The sequence below is a fragment of the Pholcus phalangioides genome, unplaced genomic scaffold (assembly GCF_987345545.1).
Source record: "Pholcus phalangioides strain wild (caught in Gottingen) unplaced genomic scaffold, Ppha-v1.0 ptg000028l_1, whole genome shotgun sequence".
NCBI classification, from domain to species: domain Eukaryota; kingdom Metazoa; phylum Arthropoda; class Arachnida; order Araneae; family Pholcidae; genus Pholcus; species Pholcus phalangioides.
Window position 1 is genome coordinate 3,494,526 of NW_028301618.1, and position 24,546 is coordinate 3,519,071.

The 24,546-nt window shown below is 34.6% G+C and overlaps 1 protein-coding gene across 1 annotated transcript in view; it reads left to right on the top strand.

Moving 5' to 3' along the window:
• Window positions 1–24,546, top strand: part of LOC149067779 (serine/threonine-protein kinase tousled-like 2) — a 71,399-nt gene that overhangs the window by 36,208 nt on the left and 10,645 nt on the right. The window contains exons 12-16 of the mRNA XM_089252025.1: window positions 6,863–6,954; window positions 9,874–9,963; window positions 12,435–12,604; window positions 17,704–17,842; window positions 21,223–21,334. Of these exons, the coding sequence (XP_089108151.1) occupies window positions 6,863–6,954; window positions 9,874–9,963; window positions 12,435–12,604; window positions 17,704–17,842; window positions 21,223–21,334 (603 nt within the window). The remainder of the gene's footprint in view (window positions 1–6,862; window positions 6,955–9,873; window positions 9,964–12,434; window positions 12,605–17,703; window positions 17,843–21,222; window positions 21,335–24,546) is intronic.

The window sequence follows — 24,546 nt, forward strand, 5'->3', positions numbered from 1 at the left end:
CACTCTCGCATTCCTCTAGTACGCATTGCCGGTACTTTAAAAAGCCAGCGCTACATCTCCGAGGTGTTGGAGCCAGTTGTCCTTCCTTACCTTCAGGGCTTGCCCACAGCCATATTTCAACAGGATAATGCGCGACCACACGTGGCACGCATTGTCCAAAGGTTCTTCGTCAATCGCCAGATTGAATTGCTTCCCTGGCCAGCTCGCTCTCCGGATCTTTCGCCGATAGAAAACATGTGGTCCATGGTTGCTCAACGATTGACCCAGATTACATCCCCAGCTGCCACACCAGATCAACTTCGGCAACACGTGGAAGCTGCTTGGTCTGCTGTACCCCAAGAACACATCCAAAGTCTCTTTGAATCAATGCCGAGGCGTGTGGCAGCGGTGATCTCCAACAATGGCGGCTACTCTGGCTACTGATTTTGGCAGGAACCACACTTCACAGAAGTCTATAAATTTAATCATTTGATGCTTGGTCAACATGTTATCTACAAAATAAATATTGTTGCGATATCTCTTGTTTTTCTTGGTGTTGCAATTTGGGTGGCCAGCAGTGTATTTCATATTTTTGCTGTAGTTAAAAATCCTTGTGGGAGAAAATTTGGGGAAAAATAATTGTTTTTCTATTCTTGTCTTATTCTCTAAGTTTTTTTTCCAACAGAATTTCATAGTAAAAGAATCTGTTGCCCTTACTTTTTTCTCCAAAGTCACGACATGTGTAGTATTGGGGCTCTCTGAAGTTTTAGGGTCATGTTGGCAACTACAGTCAAGACTGTTTATAACAAAATTGGATGTTACAAAGCATCGTTGTAACAATTTTTTTTGGTCCAAGTGAACCTGCAATACCAAAATAATGTTAAAAATATCACTTATAATGAATTGCCATTTTTATGAATATCAGATATAATGAAGTTTTTGGCATGAATGGAATTTTATTCATAGGATAAAGTTCCATAAAATCAAAAAATTACCTTTTGGAAACAAAGTCTGAATGAGAAGAACTACAGTACTATTCTGTGAAAGGCTATGGGTGCATTCTGTCATCTAAAGCTATAGATAGCTCTGATTCTGTTCACTAGAATCACTCAAATAAAGATGAGATCGGCATAACCACAGTTTAGTTGATGTCAGAGTTTCTCATTCTTTGTAAATGTCAAAACCACTGAAAGATCTGTAACAATTTACAAATCACCTACAGCTGTGGTTCTTTAAATTTTGCCACCCACGACACCCTTGAATACTCTAATAAAGACCCACTTCAAAGCACTGAACAGGTACTCACCAATATTAACAGCTTCCCTCTGACATAAGTTGATGGGGTCACTAGAAGCGTGATGCACCTTTGAGAATCACTGACATTAGTATATGGGGTCTGGTATTCAAACCGACGTAAATATCATTATTTGTGATGTATGAAAATAATTTTCATTATAAGTCTGCAAGTCTGTATAAGTACCGCTTTCCACATCTTCGCAGACCTTAGGTTGAGAAATGCTGTTTCAAGTGGATTTCTTTCATTAAACTCGAGTATTTATCATGTATCAGTTATATATAACTAGATCCCAGAAGTTTTGGCACTAAAAATAGTCAAAATAGGCATGCGAAAAGGCACTAAAAATTCCTAGAATAGGCACTTAAAAAAAGCATTTATAATCAATGGTAAAAAGAAAAGTAACTGAAAGCTACAATATTGAGGGTCCGAAAACTGGCTAAAATCCTGGCTGCACTCACTCAATCTACGGTTTCAATAATAGATTATAATAACCGAGAGAGAGAAAACTATTAGTCAATTTAATTTGATATTTCCATGAAAGAAAAAGTGTTTGTGGTCCCTCAACATTAGGTCGGAGTTTGATTCAATCGAATACTTGATATGTAATTAACTAACGTGCAAAAAATAGTGTTAGCTGAAATCAAAGAATAATTGTATCAAAATCATAACGTTTACAAATGGAATTATTTAAAGGAAACGCTTTCATAATGACACATTTTTCTTGAAATTTTTAAATATTGAGCGTTGTATTATGGTCAGTCTGCGTTGATATTTTAAAGAATCTCTTAAATTCTTGACATGATGTTTGCATACTTGAAATAACTTGTTATGATTGTTTACAGTTTACCTATGTTTTAATAATAAATAAAAAAATTAAATCGAAATAATATGGGCTCTAGCGCTAAAGCCCGTTAGCTCCTATCTGCCCTGTTGTAGCTAATGATGTCAACCAATAGGATATTCACCGGTCAGCTATTCAACTGCAATGCTATACAATACATTTATTTATTTAGTATAGAAACCTGTAAAAGGCCAAAGCGCTCTGACTTCACTAGGTGCACAATACAGGGATGCAAGAGCTGCGCCGAAACGGTTTTACGTGGTGTGCCAAGGCGCTGAATCCCTGCGCATTTGTGCCAATTCTTGTCTGTGGTTCCCAGAGGCACTGCAGTGCGTCAAATACCCGGAATTTAGGGAAAAGGAACGCGAAAGTTTGCTCACAAGACGCATTCTTTCCGAAACAAGGAAAAAGATACGGATGGGAAAACTTCAATTTTTTTCACTTATCATCTACCGCAATCGCGTTATCTCGTGACCTTGGAAAGTAGTTCTACTACCTTGAAGTACAAAGTCCTGTACTGTTATTGGTATAACCCGCAGGCTATCAAAGTCCCTGAATGAATATGCAGAATTTTCCAATTTTGGATTGGAGAGAGTTTTTACTCCTGCAGGTTTTATACCAAAAATAATGATAATTTCGTGGCTACCAATATGCGTTCAAAGACAACATATCTACTCATAAATTCGCTTTATTTCCCGCAAGATTGCACACACGCCTTTGCGAAGAATCGAAAAGGAGATTGGTTTACTCATTTAAATTACCAACATTTTTCAGAGATCGTTGAAAAAAAACTGGATCTATAAAAACTCCAGATAAAACATCCATAGTTTTATCATCTAGCCACTATGCGGTCGTGTGGTTATCGTTGGCGGTACCTGATCGTGACAATTTTACATCGCGAAAATCCGGATTTGGTGAACAGGGTAGCTCGAGGAAAAGAAATATCTACCCATGCAGAAACTATTTTTGGCACTACTGACCATGTTTTTGTTTGGTCGATAAAGCTTTTTTCACCTTTTCAACTCCATTTATCACCTGTCTTATAGCAATGTTCAATATGGCAGCATGGTCTGCCCCTGCATTGGTGGAGGAGGAACATGCTGTTAACGCTAGTCAAAGGAAGGAGTTTGTACTTGTAGCATGCTCATTTTATATAACTTCTGTGAGATACCTATTATATATAAATGTCTTACCTTTCCAAAACATGTTGTTGGAGACAATGAAATGTTTGCATCCTCTCTTCTTGTGTTTCGCACTCCCTCTCGTGCATTTCTGGTATGGTACATTACTCCCTCACGTATTGCTGGGATGTTGATTAACATTGTATCACCAACTATCAATTGTGTGTGATGAATCGGTTGCACTACAATTAATTACAAGAAGTGAAATCAGTTCAGAGAATAGATAGATATTGGGCAGACATGTTCAAACTTTGTAACCTTGAAAGAAACTGAAGTTCAAAATTTTGCCAGTTTTTGGTGAAGGCTTTTTTATCTTTAGCACATGGTAACGCAGACAGTGAAAAATAGTTCAGTATTAACAAAAGTCTGTTTGAACAGTGAAAAATCTGTCCATCAAATGCTTTAATGGAATAAGACACACAAAATCGCATGTTCAAGGGCATGAAAAATTTGAAAAAAATTGTCATTGAGAGGCTGAACTCTCTTCTGAAAGTGATTCGTGATTTGTATAGAAAATATTGTAAAAGGCTTCAAACTGAGAAAACAGCAGAAAAAAAACCCATTTTTAATCTATTAACATAGTATTATATTGAGAAATTGTTTAAGTAAATGAGGTATTTTTTTGATATTTTTCTCGTTTTTTGCATTTCGCTTTTAAATTTAATCATTTCTTTAAATTCCTGTGAGAAGCCAACTTTTTTCATGGAAACCCTTATTATATTCTGCACTCACTTTTTTTTTTTTTTGCTATATCAGGATGAATAAGATTTTGATATATAGATATAGATTTTGATGTTCAAGCAGCAGAAATTCTTGCAGCCTAGGTTTTCAGTATGCATGGTGCTTGATTTGAAAAGAGTCTAATAAATTTTTATTCATCATTTCAGTAATGCATGTTTTAGTAGTGACAGATAAGATACTTCAGAAAAAATTTAAATGGACTTTAATTTGTGAAGGAAATTTATTTAGAATTATTCGTTCCACCAATTTTTGGCAAAACTTTTTGCATTTTACAGAAAAAATACTCCTTATATTGCAGATATAGTTAGTTTTTAGTTCTGCTCCGTTTTCAAAATTTCTGCTCCAAAAATGGAATTCGCTGCTCCAAAATGGATGAGAGGCACTTGCACCCCTGTCAATACAAACAATCAATGAAAATAGAAAGTGAAGTAACAAACTTCTAATTTATTCTCGGCTTTTCTTAAACAATACATGGGTTGCTTTCTTCAAAAACTCACATTCTTGATGCGAATTTGACGGTATTTTGATTGTCATCTGAAAGTTACGTATTGCGGAGATGAGGTCTTTGTCACTTTCATGCCTAACACCAATTTTCCTGTCTCTCAGGTACTTATGCCTATTTTTGTCTAAATAGAGCCAGGAGAAGGAAGGCTTTCTGATGAACATTAATATTGAGGGTTGAAGTTTTTAAAATGAGAATTTTTTTGTTTTGAAGTTCTCAATGCTGAAAATATCTAATTCTACAGAAAATGGCTTCTAAAATTCAAGAATGAACATAAAACAATGTCAAAATAGGCATTTATGGCAGCACAATCTCAAAAAAGGCATTTTCACCAAAAAAGTTTGAAAATAGGCAAAAAAAGGAATTTATTCCATTTTGCTTGAACTTCCCAGCTCTAGTTATAACGGATGTCCAATATTGTGAATGTTTTTCCATGTTCTCGTGTAACTTCCAGGCTCGACTGTAGCGTTTATCCTGTTGATGAAATGCTCCCATTGTCATGCAAAAAATCTTATTCACTAAAAAATGTATCTTTCAAGCTTCTCAGTGCTGGTCTGTCTTGTTTTGTCATGATGGCGATTTTTTTTTGCAATGATTTTTATTTTAGTGAAGTATGTTGTGACAGATTATGAGGCTCCAACTGTTTGTGAATTACTGGCAATGACTGCCATGATTGACATAGTTCTGTTCATGTTCAGCCATTGAGTGATATAATCTGATACTTTTCTTGGCTAATTGCTAGTGATTGTTACTTGTGTTGGGAGAAAATCCATTCTTTTAAGCCAACCAAGTTTGCAATATGAATTAGTACAAATGTCGCTAATATTATCATGAAAGTTAGAGGTATAAATTAAACCCAGGTCAATAATGCTTTAACGACATCTGTGTAAATTACATCCAGCTGACGTTTATTAGCTATGTCTTCAACAATATGGGTATTGAGAGAAAGAAGATTGGTAGCTAGATCTATTTCTAACAAAGGCATGCTGATTTGGGGAGATGCAGGTATTAATTTGAGCTTAGATTTTTATCATATTCAATGGACTCAGAAATTTTAGCAATTTTTTACGAATCAAAAATTTTATGAACAAACTTGGTAATTAGTTTGTAAAATCAAGAGTTCGTAAATGGGGGGGGGGGGTAGACAATAAAAAAAGTGCATTAAATAAAAGAGTTTTCTGCATTTATTGCTGGTTTAAATAAAATGAAAAAAACCTCTTTTTTTTTTCTTTTGCTTCATCATAAAATTTTGGCAAATATTAGATTACATGGAATGATGCCAGATAAAATTTTGTGCAAATTCAGCTTCTCTGAAATATTTTTGGGATAGTGGAATGCTGCTAAAATCATTTGCAGCTGAAACTATCTTTTGCTGATCTTTGATTAGAGAACTCCATGTAATTTTTGGAATCCCTTATTTTTTGGCAATTCCTCTCTTTGTAAGTGTTTGCATGTTAATTTCTTTGAAAATATTTTTTTTCATCCGCTATCAAACACAATTTTTTTTGTTTTGTTATCATTGCGAAGAGGAAAGTAGACAAATAGCAGTTGGCCAAAGTAGAGTTTTATTGACTTAGAAATGACCTTATCAAGTAGCAGTGGTTCTCAAACTTTTTGACTCGCAGAGCCATTTTTATTCTATAATATCTATGGCAAGGAGTCCCATAAGCCACTTCTCTTTTAAATTTATTCATCAAATTTACTGATTTATTTTATTTTCCTGGTGTGTCCATGGTGCTCTTAGAGCTCCGTTAAGAACCCCTGAGCTAATGTATCATACCATTTCTCAAACCATAAGTTCAACCAATCATAATGCATAAAGAGTGAATTACATTGTCAACGCATTTTCACTTCATTTCACTTCATAGTCACCTCCGCCAACAATCGAACTCTCTTCCTGGCACAAGTTCACGCAACACCTGTGTGTTGCTCATGGCAAATTTTGGTGAACTCTCTGTACCCCCTCCCTCTTCCTCTATTTTCTCTTAAGACACAGAGTTTTTCCGAATAGAAGTTTACTTTTTACGACAACTAATTCAGAGGTGGCTGGAAGAATAAAATAACTGAAAATAAAATAGAAGAAAACGAAGTTCATAAAATAGGGAGTTAATAGAAATGAGAGTTCATAAAATAGAGCAGATTTTAACATTAGCTCCATATCGTGATGTTTGGGGACAGAGGAACAGTTCCTAAAAAAATAGTGTGTTTGTAAATTGGGGGTTTGCAAAATCGAGCATCTACTGTATTTTGAATGCTTTTTCAAATTCTTTTGACAGTAATTTTATGAGAGGATAAATATCTATACTTTATCTTTCTTATAGGCATATGATCTAAAAGAACAAAGATACGTTGCTTGCAAAATTCACCAGCTCAATAAAGACTGGAAAGAAGACAAAAAAGCAAATTATATAAAGTAAGTCAAGTTTTTTTATTTTGTTCAAGTCGATTTGTAAGTTGATGTAATCACATTTATGGGCCAAACTTTCATCTCCATTATCACCTCCATCCCCCTTCTTTATTAACTTATTTGATGTCTTCTTTGGTTTGGGCGCAGTAAACCAGGTCGATAACAAACTTGCCTAAAGTACCAAAGGATGCTTAGGGGTGTTGTTAGTTTGATGCCTGGTTCATCCTTGTCAGAAACTTTCTTCACACAGGAGTGCAACAGAAATGGTGACATGAGCACAGAAAAGATTGCTATTGCAGGGAATTTCACATTGAGGGGTTAGCGCACGAACTTCTCGGTAAGTATGAAAAAAGACTGCCTTTCAAAATCGTCAATAAATTGTAGGTCCTGGTCTAATTAGCCCTCTTATGCGAAAAATGACCGTGGTGTGAGTGACAAAAATTATCAAATGATTCTTTTTGGTTTGTTAGTAACTTGGGCATCTGTGCCATGACCTTCAAGAATTATTTTATCCATTCCATGGGACACTGCAGACTTTGAAATTGAAATCACGATATATATAATAATAGTAATAACAAACATATCCCCATAGAGTTTTCCCCAGTATTTTTTTGCAGCCTGGTGGTTGAAAGCAACATCCAGTTTGGAGCTTGTCAGCCGAGCATGGCGTTATAAAAGTTTCAGCCAGTATTATAAAATTCTAGCTGGGTGTTTAACTGAAATTTTTTCAGGATTTTTTCCTAGTGAAATGGTTTTGAAGGAAGAATATTGTTTCATTCAATTGTGGCTGTAAAAAAAACACCATGATTTTGGTCTCAGTCTTGAGAATATTGCTTCGTGCTGCTCACAAAAGTCTCTGCCTTTGTCTGAAGTTTTTAAAATATTTGCTTGCGACATGCTTTTATGGAGATGCTACTTGGAAAATGATCTATTTATTAATTTTGATTTGACTGGATTCTATTCAGCCTGCATACTAAATAATCCTAGCACAGTCGGCAGTGCTTATTAGAATCATGGATAATGTAATATCATTCAGGTATTTTTATCACTTTCACAAATTATGGAACGGACAATCATCATAATATGGGGAAAAATCTGCTAATAGTTATCAAGACTTGGTTTATGTTATCAATCTGTTTTCCTTGAAAGTTCCTTCTTGCATATTTTGAAACTAAGGTTGAACCAGACTAATTCTTTGCCTATAAGTAATCGTTTTCAACCTGCAAGACTATTTATGAGGTCAGAAGGTTGTTTTATTGACAAAACTTTGCATATTCAATTCATAATATCCTAATCGGTTCTAATAGCTGCTATGATCCATGTAGGGCTGCTTTTGCATTGATAGTGAAGGCTTGTGTAAAGTAAAAATGTCTCTTTCTTCAGTTCTTGGTGAGGTTTTTTTAACCGACCATATTCACAGTTCCTCAGCCAGACTTTCACAAGGGATCTGTGGATGCACTGTTCATAATCAGGTTTCTATCCAAGCAAAATTTGTGTCAGTTTCCCAGACCCTTCATAAAATCCTGGATCTGAGAAACAGACCCTTCACAAAATAAAAATTAGTGAAACCATAAGTTTGGCATCCCATTTCTTTTGTGATAAATTAACTAGATTATTTTGCTTCTCAAAAAATTGCTCATTTTTCCCAAAATTAATGACCCTTTTCACAAAAATGAGGAAAATATTCATAAAAACAGGATCCTATAAAAAAAGTTTCAACAGACCCCTGATGATAAAAAATATTCCAATTTGTGATACATATTAGACAGTTTCAGACCTGCCAACTCTCCGGATTTAGGCGGGAGACTCCGGATTTTTCATCCTTCCTCCCGCTCTCTGGATTTTCGCAGAAAATTAGATTTTACGCGACCTTTCACGTAGTCATGACGTCAATGACTGCTGTCGTCGTTAGGGAAAACAACCATAGAGGACAGCCATGGTCGTTCTCATCGAGCAGCCGTAAAAAAGTCTTGGTGATCGCATTTAAGCAACTGGCAAAGATGTGGCTTTGTTTACGTAGCGTTTATCTGCAATCATTTATTTATCAGGGGCATGACCTTGGTTGCCGAAATTTCTGTATAATCGTTATTGTATTCCATTAACAGCCGTGCGGTAAACACAGGTTTTTTCGCCAGCAGCTTTGTATTTTGAAGTTTTTTAATTGTTTCCTCCGATTAAATATGTCTTCAGATAGAAAATATAAAACTTTAAGCTATATAAAGCTTTCATATACTCAAGATTATCAATCACTGATAGCATCCACGAAAGGAAACTTATGTTTTATGAACAGTATGTAGATGTGATTTCTCTAATCTGCATGGGAAGCCTGACATGGAACTATATTCTGCTCGGGGGGGGGGGGGGCAATGCAGAACCTGTGTTGGGGGAGGGATGGAGCAAAATTTGCGAAATTTTTTTGATAGTCTGAGTGCGTGCCGGGGGGGGGGGGGAATCTCCAGATTTCTACATTCCAAAAGTTGGCAAGTCTGCAGTTCCATTCTAACTCATCAGAATGGCTGAATTAGAAAAAAAATGCTGGATTTCAGCTTAAAGGAGAAGAAAATCCGGTGTTAGAACAATATGGAAGGAAAAAACCGCATGATTCAACATTTTGAAACCATTCGTGTGGAAAAGAAAAACAGAGTTGTCCCATTTGACTAAATGGGACATATGGTCATCCTACTTACTATCCAATTTTTTTGGATACTGTTATCAATCAATTATTGTTATCGGAAACCCAGAGTTCCGATGTGATTACATCAACACCATGCACTGTATTAATGAATACTGCTGATCTTTTTTTGAGAGGTATTCAATATTTAGCTGTGAAATTCATTTGACTACATCTTGTGTTTCGTTTGGTATTAAGAATTATTTGTCTTGTGTCAATCACAGTTTAATGCATTTTTCTTGTATATTTCCTAGGCACGCACTGCGGGAGTACAACATACACAAAACTCTAGATCATCCTAGAGTAGTGAAGCTTTATGATGTGTTTGAAATAGATACAAATTCGTAAGTTTGTTGTTCCTATTATTCGTTTAAGAAAAAAATAACTTACATAAATGGTAAATTTTCGAATTACTAATTGATTCATCTATAATATTTTTGTTGTTGTGCATTATGTGATTTCTAACCACTTAAGATAAGCAAGCACAGGCTCATTCATATACTATTGTCATGATTGCAACTACCCCTCTTTTAAAGTATTCAATTAGAAGTTAACATGTTCCTACATTCTTTCCCTATGCTAGGAAATCTAGGCAATGCACTCATTTTATTTATGTCGGATATAACTTTGCTGGATCCATCAACAACACTGACGTCAATATATGAACGCATAATCATGACATAAAGCCGCTCCAGCCATAGCATGCATTGATTTTCAAAATATCTCTGGAATCACACAGAAAGACACAGACATTTTCACTTTATCACTACCGCTGATATCCAGATTTTACCAGTTCAGATGACTTGCTGAAGAGCCAGATGCATGTAAATATTTTTCACGATTCATCCAACCAATCAAATTGGTTGTTCGCCTTAAGAAAGAAATCTGAACCGAAAGTTAACTCTATAGATTGCCTTGTGAGAGAAAGAACTCACACACTTGCTTGGGGGTATAATCTTATAAGCGTATAGTGATTTCTGAGGTGCTTAAGGGCTATTCTGTGTCAATGAGCCTTCAATTTTACTTAAAATGCACAAAGGCGTTTAGCGTGTGAAATAAGCTATCGAGTTGGTTTGGCATTGTGAGACAGATGGAGAGAAATAAGTGCATTGGGCGCTTAGTGAGCTGAGGCATGACGTAAAAGGCCATCGTCCTTGATGGTGACTAACGTAAATATTTTTTTTACATTAATTTTGGGAAGATTGGGTGAGGAGAGAATCAATTATGTTTGGTTATGGAAAAATTACTTTTTTTGATTAATGATCCTTCATACATTTTCGAATGCTTAAAATTCGATAAATAAAGTTAATTATTGCAGCACACAACGCTTCAGAATGTTTATTTGTTTATACAGTGAAACCTGTATAAAACAGAACATCAAGGGATTGAAATTTTTTCTGTTACAGACTGGTTCACACGAAAACATATTCAGTATTTTTTTTTTATATTATAGACCAATGAGTATTAAACAGTGACATGTATATTATTACCGTATTTTGAATTTTTTCATGTTTCAAATTACTACACATTTGAAATTTCATACTCAATGCACAAATAGTTAAAATTCATTATAAAATGCTCTCCTGAATAGCAATAGAATGAACACTTACTTATGTCAAAAGTGAAAATATTTAAAATGAAAAACAATTGAGAAATGATGTATACCTTTTACAAAATAGTGACAGTGAGATCAACAACCAATAACCTTTGTGTAAGAAAGATTACACATTTCTGGCCATATTTATCTATACATGTACATAATCAAGTACAGTTTTCTGTATCAGCGTCGTTCTCAAAAGCTCCATGTCATTTTTATAAGCTCCAAAGTCCCGTAAATTCGTAAGGCACTGAACTGCACTTGTGTACGAGTTTATCCTAAGTGTTGGATTTCTCTTCATCACTACAGCTTTCATTGATAAGCTGCCCCGAAATAGCAGTTCCAATACAGTTTTCGTACGGTGCTACCATTGCTAGTTCATCATCCACTGTTATGAAGTCTATTGCATGCAATCATACTTTTGCTGCATTTAATGTGTTTTGTAGATTATCAGTTTTATGATTGACTGATTCTTCTATTGAATTGATTTCTCCGGGGAAGTTTGCTTTCACAAAACAGAGTTATGATTTCATTATCAACTTTTCTCCATGCTTTTGAAACCCACAATATCGCATGAAGTAGGTTGATAGATTTTGATAGATTTCCAATGTGAATTCACGTTGTGTGGCCTTAACAGTAAGAAAGGACCATACCCCTTATTAACTCATTTTTTTGTTTAATATCGTATAAGCTTTGTATTATACTGCCCGACACTGATATAACTTGCGCACAATCATGCATGTATACAATAACTGTCATATGCCTATTTTGTTTGCATTATATGAACCTATGTGCATACCAAATTTCATTAAAATTTGTCCTAACATTCCTGAGATAATCAAAAAAAAGTGATAATTCTCTTAATTTCGCATACCAGTGCATGTCGGTGCTGGCTGTACGAAAAGGTCAATTTATGTACAGTGATGTCCTGTAGAGAGTTTAAATGTGCATATTTTCTTTATTTTGTCTTATATATTCATCTTTCCAATACAAATCTAGCAAAGAAACAATTTCCTTTATAAGAACAGAATGCCAAAAGCTTTCAAGCTTTGCTCAAAATGCATGTTATTGAAAAAATGATTTTTAGGACAAGATGCCATAAATACGGGGTGACATAAGTCTGAGTATGTCATTCATATCTTTCATTAGTTCATAATTTTTGTTAAAAATTACAATATTGTGCAGTTGTAGTGAATGCTGAATTCTTTATGTGCTCAGGTTCTGTACAGTTTTAGAGTATTGTGATGGCCACGATCTAGATTTTTACCTGAAGCAGCACAAATGCATGCCCGAAAGAGAAGCAAGGTGCATAATAATGCAAGTTGTGCATGCGCTCAAATACCTAAACGAAATAAAACCTCCAGTCATACACTATGATCTCAAACCAGGTAAGTCAAAATTTGTGTACACTTTTGCAGTTAATTGGGGTGTGATGCCATATTAGAGAAATGTCATTGTTTTTATCTTCATTGTTATTCATTCTGACTATGAGGCGATAATTTGTTTTTGTGTTAAAAGCTTTCTATTGAATTTGAATTAATCATCTTCACTGAAATTATGAATAATTTGCATAACTAAAAATATAACTTTATTTTTTTCATATGAAATACAAATATATTCATTGAGGATTTGAAGACAGTTTGAATTCAAATGGAGTTCGACCTTTTATTTCCCATTTAATGACACTTTTTTTTTCAATGGCAGTTAACACATTTTACAGTTATAGAAATAATTAGTAATTATTTTGTCACCACTCAGCAATGTCCTGCATTTACAATCCCAGGTTCTTGTATTGCTCTTGCTGAAGTATGATCATTCTACCTTGAATCAGATAAACCAAATATGCTGCAATTTCCTGTCAATATATCATTACTAGAGCCTAGGTTACATGCACTAAAAAGTAGCAAAATATGCACTAAACATACTAAAATATGCTCTAAAAATGTGCTGAAATATTCACTAAAAATAAAGATAAATTTGCATTTAAAAATACAGTGTGAGAAATGAAAATAAATCTATCTAAAGATGTCGAAGTATGACACAAAAATTAAAAATGTGCATTAAAAGTGAAAGTGCCAAAAAAAAAAAAAAAACATCCATAAAAATTGTGAAAATTGAAAATATGCATTTAAAAATACCAAAATATGCATGAAATAAAAAATATACCTTAAAATTCTTCAATATTCCCTCTAAAGAGCACATATAACATTATACTTAAAAAATGTACGAGAAATGTGAAAAAATATGCATTTAAAAATGCCAAAGTTTCCCTAAAAAACATGCTATCAAAAAGAAATGATAAGCATAAAGAGAAAAATATACACAAAAATGAAAAAAAAAGCATATTAAAAGCATTGAACTGGACCTAATCTAAGAGAGAAGAAAAATTTGCAGTACAACTCCATGAGCTTGATTGAGAGAATATTCCAGTAAATACATTTTTTCATATATGGATCAAAATTAAGTGTACTCACAATTTCATTGAGGAATTGGCACCTTCGCCATTTCCCTTAAGTATGCAGTTGGATGAAACTACAGATATCTCTCAATGTTGCCAGCTTCTTGTTTTTGCTCGCTATGTGCATATTGGAGCCATCAAAGAAGAATTGTTATTTTATGAGCATCTATCGGAAACTACAAAGACTATCGATATTTCCGAAATGTTAAAAACATTTTTTCGCTGACAAAATAAAATTTCGATCGGAAAGAGAAACTTCATTCAATTTGCATTGATGGAGCTCCTGCGATGCTTGGTAATACATTCTGGTTTTGCTACTTTGGTGAAAAAATGAAGTTCTGCAAGTCATTGTCTCTCGTTGCTTTTTGCACAGATATTCACTGGCAACAAAGACTCTTCCACCAACTCTGAAAAAAACTTTGTCAATAGCCATAAAAGTTGTCAACTTTATCAGAAGCAGGTCTTTGAATCATGGAATTTTTAAAAAATTACATATGTAAAAAAAACAGTATATAGTGAAAAGTGTTTAAAATACACATATAATTTCGATTTAATTTTATTTATCGCTCGTACACACACATTTTTTGTTCTTCCGGAAACATCTGATGTCTTCACGAATTTTAATCCAAGTACTGTCCTCACAGATTTTCATTCATAAACAAATTTTGATAATATACAAACATGTCCAACTTTGAAAATATACTTGGCTCCTTGCTATTCTGCTTTAGATTAGCATTACACTACAAAAGTTTTGTAAAAGTTCTTTTATCAAACTTTTATAGTGTAATGCCGGCCTCAAACAAATTTTACTGTGTATTTCAAAAATGCCAAAGAAGAAACACATACTCGTTACATGACTTTCGTAGTTTCTATTTTATTGTATTTTATATGTGTTTGAAAGGGCTCTTCACTCTATTGATGCAAGGGGTCTGTGGAACTAAAAAGGTTGAGAACCCCTGCTGTACATGAAAACCCATGTGTATGGTTTACTTTCATTTAAGATAGAATGTGTCATTACTTAAGTTAATCAAGCTTACTCATTGATTGGTTTATCAAGTGTATCAGATATGATGACAGTCTATCTTTTGTCATATTTTGATTCCACTAAAAGTAAATTTTTGAGTGCTCAAAAGGCTGCCCGAACGCATCATTCACCAATTTTCAGATTTTAATGTATAATGTGAATATGTTTTTGTGTAACTTTATTTAGGCCAAGATCACACACTATAAAAATTTGATGAAAGATCTTTTACAAAACTTTAAAAAAAAAAAACAATCAGTTGGTTGTTTGAACCTATTGGTTACATTTGCTCAAATGTAACTGATATGCTTATTGGCTGCATTTTTCAAGTTTAATGAAAGAACTTTTATGAAACTTTTATAGTGTAATCCCAGCCTTATTATGATAAAATAAATTTCACAAATTTAATTTTCAACAGATAAGTCACAATTTCCGGCTCTTGCTGAAATATACATTTCTTGTGCTAGGAAACCAAAGGTTGTTCTGGAAAAGGATGAAATAATAAATTGTGATCAAATGAATTTTACAAATTTAATTTTCTGCAGATAAGCCGCAATTTCTGACTTTCATCCAAATCCTCATTTAGTGTAAAATTATAAGTTACAATCAAATAATTTTTTTTTTAAAATTGATTTTCAACAGATAAGCCGTACTTTCCACTCTTTGTTATAATCTTCATTTCACAATAAAATTGATCCTCTGAAGCATAAAAAGGAAAAATCCTGCATCAAGAAATAGAAATGATCAACCAAATATTTAAGCGTTTCCAAAATCACGAGGACAAAAGGAGATGATGGATTATCTATTGAGAATTTAATTTATGAAATTTATTTGATTGTAATTTATTATTTTACCCCAGAGGCCTTATCAGGCCCTTGGTGTAACTGTACCTCCACTGTAACTGTCTTCCATGAGCATAACCATCTCGAAGAAGCCTGGAGGCCATGCCATCTCTAATGATTATAAACAATAATTCAAGAGACAAGGATAATACACGCTGTTTGAGGAGAAATTTTAGTACCAGCTCGAAGCTTGTACAAGCGTCGTTTTCGCTCCGTGTGTATGCATAAAGGCAAGGAGTGGGGTGAACACTCATTTGGTTTCCTAGCACAAAAATGAGGGTTTCAAGAAAAGCTTGAAATTGCGCCTTATCTTCCAAAAATGAAATTTGGAATTTAAAAAATAATTATTTGATTACAATTCCTTATTGTCTTTTTTGCTGTCACATCCTATTAATAAATTTTTTGAAGTCGGTCAATCAAATATTTTTAATGAAAATTTTGTTTTTTAAATATCGAGATTATACCTGAACCCGTCTAAGTTAGGATTGCACCTCAGCTGTAATTGTTTTCCATAAGCCTAGCCATCTGTAGAAGCCTGGAGGCCACGCCATCTCTAATGATTATGATTCGAGAGACAAGGATAATCCACACTGTTCGAAGAGAAATTTTAGTACCAGCTTGAAGCTTGTACGAACATGGTTTTCGCTCCGTATATATAGATAAAGGCAAGGAATGGGATGAACACTCACAGAGATTCGGATTATGGTATTTTACACTCACGATGGTTTTGCGCTTGTGAAGAATTCATTTTTGAAAAACAATCACAATATAATTACAAAAACATGAAATACTTTCATTTTATTATACAAACAGTAATTTTTTCCCCCAAAATAAATGGCGATTGATGTTTTCGCTTGCCAAATAAGGAATTAATTGGGCATTTTATGAATGATCAAACTCAATTTTAAATTCACATATTAAAACATACTCACTTGAAAAAAAATTGTAAAACAACTGCAGATGTTTGTATGGAATATAGGTGTGTTAGGTCAGAAGGAAAATATGAATGAAATGAGGTATGATTTTCTGGAATGTATGAATTTTGGAAACTGTTGACCTAGATTAATTGGTGATTAAGTAATAAAATTGCATCCCAGAAAACCGGAAAGTGACCAGGGCAAAAATTATATGTATATGGAGATAATCGAAGCCATGGAGAAGCTAACATAATTCAAATTATTCTCTGCTTTTACTGGAATCATGTTACATTTATGTTACTTTGCTGAATGATCATGCTGGAATATCACGAATATAATGAAATTTGTGCTTAAATATGTTTATTTAATGCTCATTACGAATATAAACCTCTGATAACCTGCTGAAGTATGACAAATAATAATGAAAGCCATGAGGACGGCAATGCCAGCACCATCCAAAATAAAAATATATATCAATCATAAATGCATACCGGTGATTGAGTCAGATGACCGGGAAAATATTCTCCCCTGTATGTTGTGGTTTCAAATACAATTTTCAAAGATCAACAAGGAGTTCCTTTTGACAATCCATGGGACAATCATTGAGAGCCCATCCTTGTCTTTCACATTGTTCTTTATGACCATTAGAAGATGGTAGTACACATCCCCCCCCCCCCCACCAGAACCTGATAGACACTGAGCAGATGTGTGTGAATACTCCTAACTAACGGGCTGGATGCATTACGTCTTAACAAAGATGGTATGTTGACTGCACTGATGTGTGTGAATGGACCCTTATTTGATTTCATCTCAATCATAGCTGATGGTGATCAGTGTTTTTATTTGTGCTGATGTTTTGTTTTACGCCTAAAAAAAAGGGACACGATAGCCCAGGTCGATAAGATACTCGCCTAAAGTATTAAAGAATGTTCAGAGTTGTCGAGAGTTGGATTATCAATTTTGTCCTTGCCAGAAATTTTCCTGACACCGGGGTACAGCAAAAATGGTAAAATGACCACAGAAAAAGATTGCTACTGCAGGGAGTCTCACATTCAGGGGTAAGTGCACCAAACTCTCGGTGAGCATAAAAAAAAGCTGCCACTCGGAATTGGCAATAAATTGTAGGTCCCGATCTAATTAGCCCTTGTGTGCACAAAATGACTATGGTGCGACAAAAATTATCAAATGATTAAAAAAAAAAAGACAGCTTCATTTTATGTTTGTAAAAATATTTATTGTTATCTTGCAGGCAATATTCTGTTAGGAAGCGGATCACTTAGCGGTGAGATAAAGATAACAGATTTTGGTCTAAGTAAGATAATGGATGATGAAAGTTATAGTCCCGATAGTGGTATGGATCTGACTTCCCAAGGTGCTGGAACTTACTGGTGAGTTTCTATCTCAATTCTCTTCTAGTTCATGCCATTCTGTACTCCAATCAGGTTCTACCTTTGCATCTAGGTTCATTTTTCCTACCGTGAAATCTGTTTTTCATTTTAGCATTCTTTAAAAATATTCCAGTTTTTGATTGCGAAGTTCTTTTCTACATAAATTGAAATGCAGCATGGGAAAAGAAGTTAATGGCGATGCATATATGTTGTATCAACACATTTTTTTGGTGAACTAAGTACAGCTGGTGCGTGTATTGTATATCCTGCTCCATGTGGACAGGTATATATTGGGTCCACAGTAAGATTAGTGGAGGCTAAAATTCAGGGGTCTGTCCAGATTTTTTTTCATGTAGGGTCCCATTTTTGTGTGAAAATGGTTATTGATTTTGTAAAAAGTAAGTACAGTAAAACCTTTCTGACACCTCCCTCAGATGTGGTCGCCCCTCTTTTTTGGCCAAATAATAAATTCTCCTTCCACAATAAAAGTATGCATTTCAAATCACTGATCAACAGTCAGCTCTCTTTTACGGGCAAATTTTTTTGTTTCCACCAGTGTTCGCAAAAAAGTGGTTTTATTGTAATTTCGATGAGACCGGGATTACACTATAAAGTTTGATAAAAGATCTGTTACAAAACTTGAAAAATGCAGCCAATAAGCATACTGTTGCATTTGCGCAAATGTAGCTGTCACGATTATTTTGGTAATATTTTTAAAGTTTTATAAAAGAACTTTATCAAACTTTTATAGTGTAATGCCAGCCTAAAAGTTTGTTATAAGCGACAGTTCACGATCAGAGGGGAAATTGTCATTATAACAGACTTTTCATTATAAACAAATTTTAGTTTCTTGCACTGTAGAAACAAATACAGACCTGCAAACTCTCCGGATTTAGGCGGGAGACTCTGGATTTTTCATCCTTCCTCCCACTCTCCGGATTTGTTAAAATTTCTCCGGATTTTGGCAGAAAATTAGATTTTACGTGAACTTTCACGTTGTCATAACGTCATTGACTGCCGTCGTCATTAGGGAAAACACCCATAGAGGACAGCTGTGGTCATTTCCATCGAGCAGTTGTAAAAAAAAAGTCTTGGTGGCCGCATTTAAGCAACTAGCAAAGACATGACTTTGTTTACATAGCATTTATCGGCAATCATTTATTAGGGGCATGACCTTGGTTGCTGAAATTCCTGTATAATCGTTATTGTATTCCATTAACAGCCGTGTGGTAAACACAAGTTTTTTCGTTAGCAGCTTTGTATTTCTTCTTTTCTGAATAAAAGGTCTGACCCAATTCCCAGACTGTCTGGCGTCGTAAATATAAATATATTCTAAAAGGCTTTATTAAAATTAAGTGATTAGGGTGAATTAAATATTAATTAATAATTCTACAAATTTCTGTAACATGCTAGCGAGTAGCTTGTTACAGATTCAGCATGTGATATTGTGCATAAGAAGGTACTACTACTACTTTACCATACACTAACTCCAGTCATATTGTCATACAGCCATTTCCAACCAGTGGAGCTGGGTGGGAAATGAAGGCACCATCTATCTGTGATCACTCCAGTCTCCATTGGTGAAGAACTTGTTTTCTATGTTCTTTTCCCCGGATTCAAACCAGTGGACCTTGATGGTAACCTTTATGGTGAAAGACGAGCATCTTACCACTGTGCCACTAGGGCGTTATGGGGGAGGTAATGACATGCCTCATTTATTAAACACCTATGGATAAAGTGAAGGCAAAAAAACCACTCTTTATGGTCCATTTTATGTGTAGTGCCCGAGTGGCGTGGTGATAAGATGTTCGTCTGCCACGTAATGGTTGTCATCAGGTTTCAGGTTCGACCCAGGTGGTAGAATATAGCTAACTGTTGTAAATATAAAATCTTGTTATCAAATTAAAGTGACTCTAGGGTGATTAAGAATCCAGAATCCCACAATAGAACAAAGCATATAGATGTGCAATATAAGTTTGTTGGAGAAAAGTTTCAGAGTGGATTACTGGATGTTCATCACTGCACTAGTGAAAATCAGGCAGCTGATATATTCACGAAACCTTTGTCAAAAGTTCGATTTGAAAGACTTTGTCAATTTAATTGGCCTATGTTTTATTTTAATACTTAAAGAAAATTATTTTAAGTGCTTTCTTTGTCTTGATTATTTTACGCATATGTCAAAAGTATAGATTTAGGGGAAGTGTTTTAAATATGAAATCTATACTTAATCTCTTAACTGTGAATCCTCTCTAGTGTGTGTGTTGGTATCTTCGGCCATGCAAGCGGTCATGCCTAAACTTCATCTTTAAATAAATGTTCTCTTAACCTCATGAACTTTATTAAATTCCTTTTTAGGCAGTAAACATAAGTCTAACAAGATATTTTCTCCTAACAAGTTTGAAGCGATCACCAAGCGATGACGCCTTCATTTCAAACCTAGCTCTATAATGACAGTAAATTCCGGTGTAGTGGTGTGGCTGAAGTTTGTGTGAGGCAAAGTAGTAGTCTCAATTTTATATATAATTCTTAAAGAAAGGAAAAGAAAACATGCTTTTTGAGAATTTTGGTAGTTATAGGAAATATGTTCTAATTTTCATTCATAAATAACTCGTTATGAGTGGATCTTTTCTATATCTTGAACATTAACTGTTTTGACAATCACTCGCAAATTACTCGCAATTGCGAGATTCTCGTTATAAGCCGTACTCATTATAACAGACTTTTACTGCATGGGGAAAGAGAAACAATTTAGTTAATTCATCACAAAAAAAACGAAATGCCAAATTTATGAATAGCCAATTTGCATTTTGTGAAGGATCTGTTTTTCAGACCTGGAATTTCATGAAAGGTCTAGAAACCATACCAAAATTTTGACTGAACAGACCCCTGGAATTCGAGATCATGAGAGAAGCTGCCAACTGTGGCAGGTGAAAAAAATCATTTATGTAAAATGTCTTCAGCATTTTCATCCTTGAATTCGCATCTTTTGTAGATACTCCTGAATGAAAAATAGCATTTTTTCCCCCACTCATTGACAATGGTGACACACACCAAAACCTTTTCATAATAATACTAATGATGGCCACAAAAGCCTTATGAGTTTTACTTTCTGTGCGGTTCATTTAAGTAGGTTATGCAAAATTAAACTGAACAAGTATTTCTTAAAAATTTGAATTCATTAATGTGAGGGAAAAACAAGAACCTCATCTTGATCTACAGACTTCGTTGTACCCCATGGAAACTTTTCAGAAAGTGGGGAGAATTGTCTTCAACAAATCATTATTGCACAAAAAAAGTGTCATTGAAATCCTGTATGTGTGTTAAATGGCCGTGACAATGCTTGCCGAGATTTATTACAAAAAAATTAATATTTTTTACAGGTATTTGCCTCCCGAATGTTTCGTCGTTGGCAAAACCCCACCAAAGATCTCCTCGAAAGTTGATGTCTGGAGTGTTGGTGTTATATTTTATCAGTGCCTCTATGGGAGGAAAGTAAGTTTGAAGTCGTTCTCCAAATTATGTCCACAATAGCTTTTAAATCAAGAAAATTTCAATGATGTCAAGAAATACAGTACAGACAGGGGGAGGGGGGGGAATCTTAAATCACCCGAAAAAATTTGTTATTTTATAAAAAAAACAACTTTGAAGGGAAAAAAATCCCTGTGGATTTCCCAGCGAAACAACTCCATTGTCTGTTTCCCCTCTCATTTGCCAAAATGATGCCACATGTATAATGTTGGCTGGGCAATTTTTGTTCTTCCAAGTTTTAGAGGCAGTGGTTCTCAAAAGTTTGTCACCCACGGTTCTTTTCCCTTGTGATCATTTGCCCACGGTTTCTGCTCCAAAGTTGTACCCACGGTTCCCTTGCCCCTAATACAGCGATACTTCTGCCTTGGCTAACGAACATTTTCGTCACTTATGGATGCACACGCTAACATAAAACAGCTGCATAGTGAGCTGAATCTTAGCACTAACCATCATCAGAATTTATATATCTTATCTTTCCATCTGCATGTATAAGACACAGAAATAAGCTGACTAAATATCAAATGCATGGGGACAATAACGAATTCGGCTGGGTCGTGTCAATTTTATTTTACACTAGCTATAATACCTGGCACTGCCTGGGTTTTCTTCAATTACTGGGAGGATTGAGAAAAATGACAAACCATTATAAAGCAATCAATTGTACATATACTGACAGAATTAAAAATTGAGTATTTAATACAGTTTTTAAAATTATTGATGTGACAAAAAACCCCAACAAATTTCCAAATTTCTACAGTAAAATCGGCAATTTTAACACTGATTTCTATGGGGATCATCCTTTTCCTGAGTCTCAAAGTGATGCTGATCATTATGACGGCTATTCAAAAAAACCTCATCACTGGGAGTATTGAAAATGTGGCAAACCATTATAAAGGCATAAATATTATACATATACTGACAGCGTTGAAGAAATGACAAACCATTGTAAAGGCAGATACACATCTGAAACACATTGCTAGGGAACCACGCATGGGCGGAGATACGGGGGGGGGGAAGCATTGTCCCCAGCGTCAAAGGTGGAGTTCACTGAGCTAATGTATATATGAATTGACATCATCATCGTGCCCCCCCCCCCCTCCCCCAGCAATAATGACAGTGCCCCTCAGACTTTCAAGTCTATCTCTGCTTATGGAACCACGGTAATCAAAGTAAACATTCCGAAAGTGATTGTTGCGGCCCAGGAACCATTGTTGGCTGACAGTGTTTTGCCCAGCTCTGTATTTCCCAATTTTGTGTGTGTATATATATATATATATATATATATGCAAAATTTGAGGAAAATCGGTCTAAAATTGTAGATTTGTATAGAGAACACACATACACAGAATCAATTTCATTTTAGTCAGTTTTTGTGTTTGTTCATGAGCGCTCCTTGGTGTTTTAAAAAACGTGTCTTTAAATTTTGGGCAGTACCTGCAACGGATTAAATAATTTTCTATAGATATCTATAGGAAATAGTGTTTCCGCTAATGAAAATTTCAGCTAAGGAAGCATGATTCCAGAATGGATTAACTTCATTAGCTGAAGTATTATTGTAGTTGAAAATCTATGAGAGGTTGTTATTCACATATAAACCTTTGGAATGAAAATTGTAACCAGGTTCACTTGCATACTGGGCACGTGCACTACCTATACATCACTCTCATTTTGAGGAACCCGGTTCGAACACCGTTGGGGGGCACAGGGGTCGTCAACTTAAGCAGGGTTTCTGCAGTTTTTTCACTTTGACGTGCAAGTGAGAGTCAGTCTCACATTTGAAAAAGTCTCTTAGCAGAGAGCAGACAGACCTACGTGATAGTTATATAACATGAAAATTCAAGCATTTAGCATCTCCACTTCAAAATATGGAAGGCAGATGGCAGCATCAGCAAGAACATGAAACAAGCATAACTCTCACAACATAAATATGTTAGGGCCACATATACGCTCAGAATAGACATTTATTTATTCAATATTGGTTGGCCGAGACCTATACAAGGGAATGCGGTGATGATTGATGTCACAAAGAAAATCAGAAATTGTTTCACAATCAATAATGTTTGGGGGGGAGGTTGTTCCAGTCGATTATTGTTCGAGGAAAGAAATTAAATTTGAAACAATCTGTGGATGCAAAGATGGGTTACAATTTTTGTGAATAGTTAATTCTTTTTTGAAAAGTATGAAGCCAGATTTAGAAGGTTCGAGGTGTCGATATGAAAATGACCGTGGAGAATTTTAAAAAGGAAGAATAACTGAGAGATATATCTACGGGCAGGGTTGGTAAAAAAACCGGGTTTTTTTGGTTTAAACCAGGTTTTTTTGGTTTAAACCGGTTTTTTTGTTTTAAATAGTATTGACTTTAAAAACAATGAAATTTCTAAAAAATCATTCAAACTTCCAATAATTAACAAAAATAAAATGTTTATTAATGTAATTAACACTATTCCCATGCTAATTAATCAATAAATATTTATTAAATTTTAACAAAACCAACTTTTGCTATTTAATTATTTTTTGCTTAACTCAATGGATTACTGTGTGTTTGAAAATTCTTTTAATGTTATTATTAATCATATAATATACAAAGGTTTTTTTCTCCAGTTACTTTCAGTATATTTAATTAGGAAACTATTTTGCAAAAACTAATAAAAATTATGTGAATATAATGTATTTAATGAAGCATAAATAATGCAGATTAATTAGCAATGATTTACGATATACAGGGTGATTATAACTAAGGTTCTGATTTCAAAACACTAAAAAAAGAGCGATTGTCAGAATGACATGAATATTCCTGAAAAAATTCAATTTTATTTGATAAAGGGGAAAAAATACTTAAAAATGTAAAATTAATGACATCATCCAACATGTGGGAAATTTGCTCGCAGAATGGAAACGATAGCCAGTCAAGGCAAAATTATAACTTAATTATAGCATTGCACGAGTCCATAATTCACGGAAACATCACAAAAAAAATGAAGTAATTGAACAAATAACTACAACTTACTCAAAAAATGTTAAATATGTTGTCCACCGCGTGTTCTGGCTATGAGGTTGAAAGCACAAAAATTCTTGTTCAACAGCAGAATCGGAATATGCCATGGTCATAATGTGGATGTGCTTGCAATTCAGCTTTATTAAACCAAACGCGCCCCCTTTCCCCCGTTCATATTCCT